Source organism: Onychomys torridus, chromosome 2 (assembly GCF_903995425.1).
Source record: "Onychomys torridus chromosome 2, mOncTor1.1, whole genome shotgun sequence".
Taxonomy (NCBI): domain Eukaryota; kingdom Metazoa; phylum Chordata; class Mammalia; order Rodentia; family Cricetidae; genus Onychomys; species Onychomys torridus.
Window position 1 is genome coordinate 151,987,396 of NC_050444.1, and position 4,117 is coordinate 151,991,512.

Genomic DNA, 4,117 nt, shown 5'->3' on the forward strand with positions numbered 1-4,117 from the left:
CTTGGAGTTACCATCTGGCTGACAGATGCGCCTTCCAGGTCTCTCGGGCTGCCCGGATCTCCCTCTCAAGGTGCATGAGCACACTTCTGGTTTTGAGGCCGCAGTCTCTCCCAAGGGCTTTATTAAGATTGTTGCTGTAAGGAAGGTCCCGGAGGAGGGCAGAGGCCCCGGACGTCCCCAGCGGAGTCAGAGGGCGCTAGGAGCCGGGCATCCCAGGCAAGCCCAGCATAATGAGGCTTTCCCCTATCCTGTGGGAGGTGGGGCTGCCCCTCTTCACCCCTCCCTCTTGTCCCGGGGGGTGCCAGGGCCCAGCACAGAGGGGCAAGTGAGGGAAAGGCCTTTCTGGCAGGTCGGTGGGCACGGGGGCAGAAGGTGAGGCATTAGGGATGCCAGGCAGGGTCTAAGTGGGGCACAAGTGTGATGGGGGAAGGGAGAGGCGTACCCACGGGTCGCCCCGGTACGCTCGGATCTTTGGCCTCTGCAACTGGCCTCCAGGGAGGTCAGCCTCCGCGTCCTTCCCTGGCCTGTGCGTCCTCGGTCCCCTTCCCTCCCACTGCCTTGGGTTCCCCTCGAGAGTCACAACCCGCCGAGCCGGCGCGCACAGGCTCCGGGTCGGGTAAACACCGAGCGGGAGGGGCGAGCCGGGAGGGGCGGGGCGCACCGGGGCCCCTAGGCGCGGGCGGGACGGAGGGGACAGGGGGCGGGGGCAGGAAGCCAGCCGCGGTCCGGCGCTGCCCCGTGACGTCGCTTGGCTTCCAGGGATCTCTCCCCGAGGCCCACGGGTCCCCTCCTCCCGCCCTCCTCCGGCGCCTCGCTTCCAGCCTGGGCGGGCATTCTCGCTCGCAGCTCGCAAGCTGCTCCTCCGTCCCTGCCTCCCTTTCCCCCTTCTCTTCTTCCCTCTGTTTCTCCCTCCTCAAGCTTCTCTGCTCTGCTTCTCCGATCCAGATCTAGTCTTTCCCCTTTGCTTTTCTCTCTCCTTCCTCACCTCCCTCCCGCCGCTCCCCCTGCCTCCCTCGGTCTTTCTGTTTTTCTCCCGGTCGCCCTCTCGGTTTCTTCCCTCCCTCCCTCCCTCTGGGTTTCCTCCCCCTGCCCTCCCTCCTCCTCGCTCCCCTCCCCCTCAGCCGCTTGCAGCTCCCCAGTCCCCGAGTCGCCGCCGCCGCAGCCGCCCGCAGCCGCGGCAGGACCGGCCCGCGCGCTCCCCGGGGTGCGCCCCCCTCGGTCCCGCGCCCTCCGGGTTCGCAGGGACACCCTCCTCCCCGCGCATCGAGGCCCCGCCCGGCTCGGCCCCCGCCCCGCGCCCGAGCGCGCCGAGGATGTGAGTCCTGCCCGCCGCCGCCGGAGCAGCAGCCACTCGCGCGCGGAGCCCGAGCGCAGCGCAGCTCAGCTGCGGGCGCTCGCTGGGTCGCTCGCGCGGGCTGCGCGCTCCTGCCCTAAGCGGTGTCCCCCGGCCCCCACCTCCCGGCGTCTCTCCGGCCCCAGCGCCGCGGCAGCCCCGAGGGCCGTCCCCGGCCGGCCATCCCCGGCCCCAGCGCCGCTGACCCTGTCCTCCGCGGGCGGGGACGCGGGCGGAGGAGGTGCCGCCTCGGAGCCCCCGGACGCGACCATGTCGGAGGTGCTGCCCTACGGCGACGAGAAGCTGAGCCCCTACGGCGACGGCGGCGACGTGGGCCAGATCTTCTCGTGCCGCCTGCAGGACACCAACAACTTCTTCGGCGCGGGGCAGAACAAGCGGCCGCCCAAGCTGGGCCAGATCGGCCGGAGCAAGCGCGGTGAGTTCTTCATCCCTTACCCCCCTGCGGGTGCTGGTGTTGCGGCCTGGCGGGGGCGCAGGGGTCCCCCGATCGCCGGGGACCTCCTGCAGGATCTAGGGATCCCTCCTGCGGCGGAAGCTGGATCGGGCCTCGGGCGCACTTCCCCATCTGTCCTGGCTAGCCTCCGGGTCACCCGGGGGCGTGGTGGCCTCTAGTAGCAACCGAGGCCCTAGGGTTATACCCGCGTCCTCAACCGCACCAAAGTTTGCTTTTAGATTTCACACCCCCTCCCCCTTTTTGCGCAGTGGAGTCGCAGCTGCACTCGCTCTGCTCTGCCATCCTGGGGGAGGGGTCCCGGGGATCCTTAGGGGTCTGCGTGGGGGGGCTGCGGGGAAGACGAGGGGGCGTTCAGGTCGCACGGGCTCTTCACTGTTACTTGCCAGAGGGGAGAAGGTTAGTCTAGCCCGGGCGATTGGAGCTGGAGAAGCCCTCAAGAAACCCAGACGCAGGGTGCTGCCCGAAGAGACTGGGGCGCCGAGGTGAAGGGAGGAGATAATCGAGGTGGGCTGAGAGCCGGAGACAAAGCTCCAGCAAGGGAGCTAGCTGTAGCGGGAACGACGGCGAGAGCCGGGGACTCAAGTCTAGGGAGGACGTTGAGGCAGCTGCAACAATGAGGGTGACAGACCGAGAGACCCAGCGGAGAGACCCAGAGTACTGGACAGGATCATCCCGTGGACTTAGAGGGACTGAGAAAGCCTAAGTGGAGACCGTGAGACAGGCGGAAGAGACGGCAGGAGGCAGAGCCCCAGGCAGCAGCGAAGGGAGGTTCTGCCCTCTGCGGTGGCACAGAGAGCGGAGGGGCGGAGGCCACCGGCCCCGGGCGCAGAGAAGGCGAGCGGGAGGGGGGGCGGGCACCGGTGCAGGCCAGGCCTGAACTCTCCAGCGGTGGATCGGCGTGGGAACCGATCCCAGCCTCCCTTCCTGGCTCCCGGCTTCTCTGAACCCAGCCTGTTCCATCGGCACCACTGGCCTGAAAAACTCAGCTTCCCCTCCTCTCCTTTCTCGGCCTCGGATACTTCTTTGTAAATGGATGCACCAGGCTGGGAAAGGACAGGGCCAGAGTGCGCCCGGGCTGCAGCCTGGCCGCTGGGATGGCTCCCTTTTGCTCGCTTTTTCTTAGAATCCAGCTAGAACGCGGGTTAGGCGTTGGGGCAGTTCAGAGCAAGGCAGGGAAGGGATCCCAGACCAGGAGCCGAGGGCGATGGAGCTGTTCACACTGCCCGGAGCAGCCAGCCCTCCTTGCTCGTCCTCCTCTGCACCCCCCTAGTGGGCACAGACCAAATGTCTGAGACCCCTGGCTAGGCCCAAGCTCTCTCACATTCCTCTTTTTTCTTTCTTTCTTTTTTTTTTTTGCAGTTGTTATTGAAGATGATAGAATTGATGACGTGCTGAAAAATATGACCGACAAGGCCCCTCCTGGTGTCTAACTCCCCAAAGACAATGAGTTGAGGGAAAGAGAAAGAAGAGTGGCGGGCCATAACAGTTATTGGCAAAAAGCATGAGGAGGAGAAAGCACTTTGAAATGTATTATTAGCTTGCTACCTACGATGAAATCAACAACCTGTGTCTCATGTCAGGCCGGCAGACAGATGAGGTGTGAGGAGGAGGAGGAGGAGGAGGAGGAAGAGGAGAAGGCTCTGGGCTCCTCTACAAAAATAAAAGTTAAAAAAAAAACACATAAAAAATCACTATATACACACATATAAAGAAAAACGTCTCAGTTGCAGCTATTTGTCAAAATTACTATGTTTCTTTTTATATCTGGTAACTATTGTGCAATTATAGATCTGGAGTTTGAACCACTTCCTGAAGCAGCACCGAGTCCTTGAAGGTGCTTGTGGTCTCTGCTGATTTGGCTGTTCCCAATGTTTACATTATTTAATCTTGCAAAAATGATCCTGTGCACTTGGATGTGACATGCTGTCCAGTTTTATTATTTTTTTTAAATTGTTGTTTATTCTTGGATGTACAACAGAAAATCGGGGAAAATGATCTCTGTAGATACTGTTTTACTTCGGTCATCTTTTGAAGTTATCAGCAATGTGTTTAAGAGCAGAAGGTAACTTTTCTAAGGAATGACGCTTCAGGCGAATCCTTGTCTTATTTTAAAGAGATGAACGGCACAGCTTGTGTTTTCTTTTGTTGCAGTGAAGCTTGTTGCCCAGGTTAACTCCAACAACACGTTTTCTATGTCAGAAAGAAAAAGAAAAAAGAAAAACAAAGAAAAAAAATGCTTGAGCTTTTTCTAACCTCTCCTTGGAGTCCATTGTGTGAGCCCCCTCTTTCCTTCTCCAATATTGTGTCTC

General features: G+C 60.9%; 1 protein-coding gene across 1 annotated transcript; it reads left to right on the forward strand.

Annotated features, from left to right (window-relative positions):
- The first annotated feature begins 1,069 nt into the window (after positions 1-1,069).
- Positions 1,070-3,457, forward strand: Camk2n1 (calcium/calmodulin dependent protein kinase II inhibitor 1). Its single transcript, XM_036179939.1, has 2 exons — positions 1,070-1,769; positions 3,168-3,457. The coding sequence occupies exons 1-2, from the start codon at positions 1,604-1,606 to the stop codon at positions 3,236-3,238; spliced, it is 237 nt and encodes a 78-aa protein (XP_036035832.1). The 5' UTR covers positions 1,070-1,603; the 3' UTR covers positions 3,239-3,457.
- The last annotated feature ends 660 nt before the right edge of the window (positions 3,458-4,117 follow it).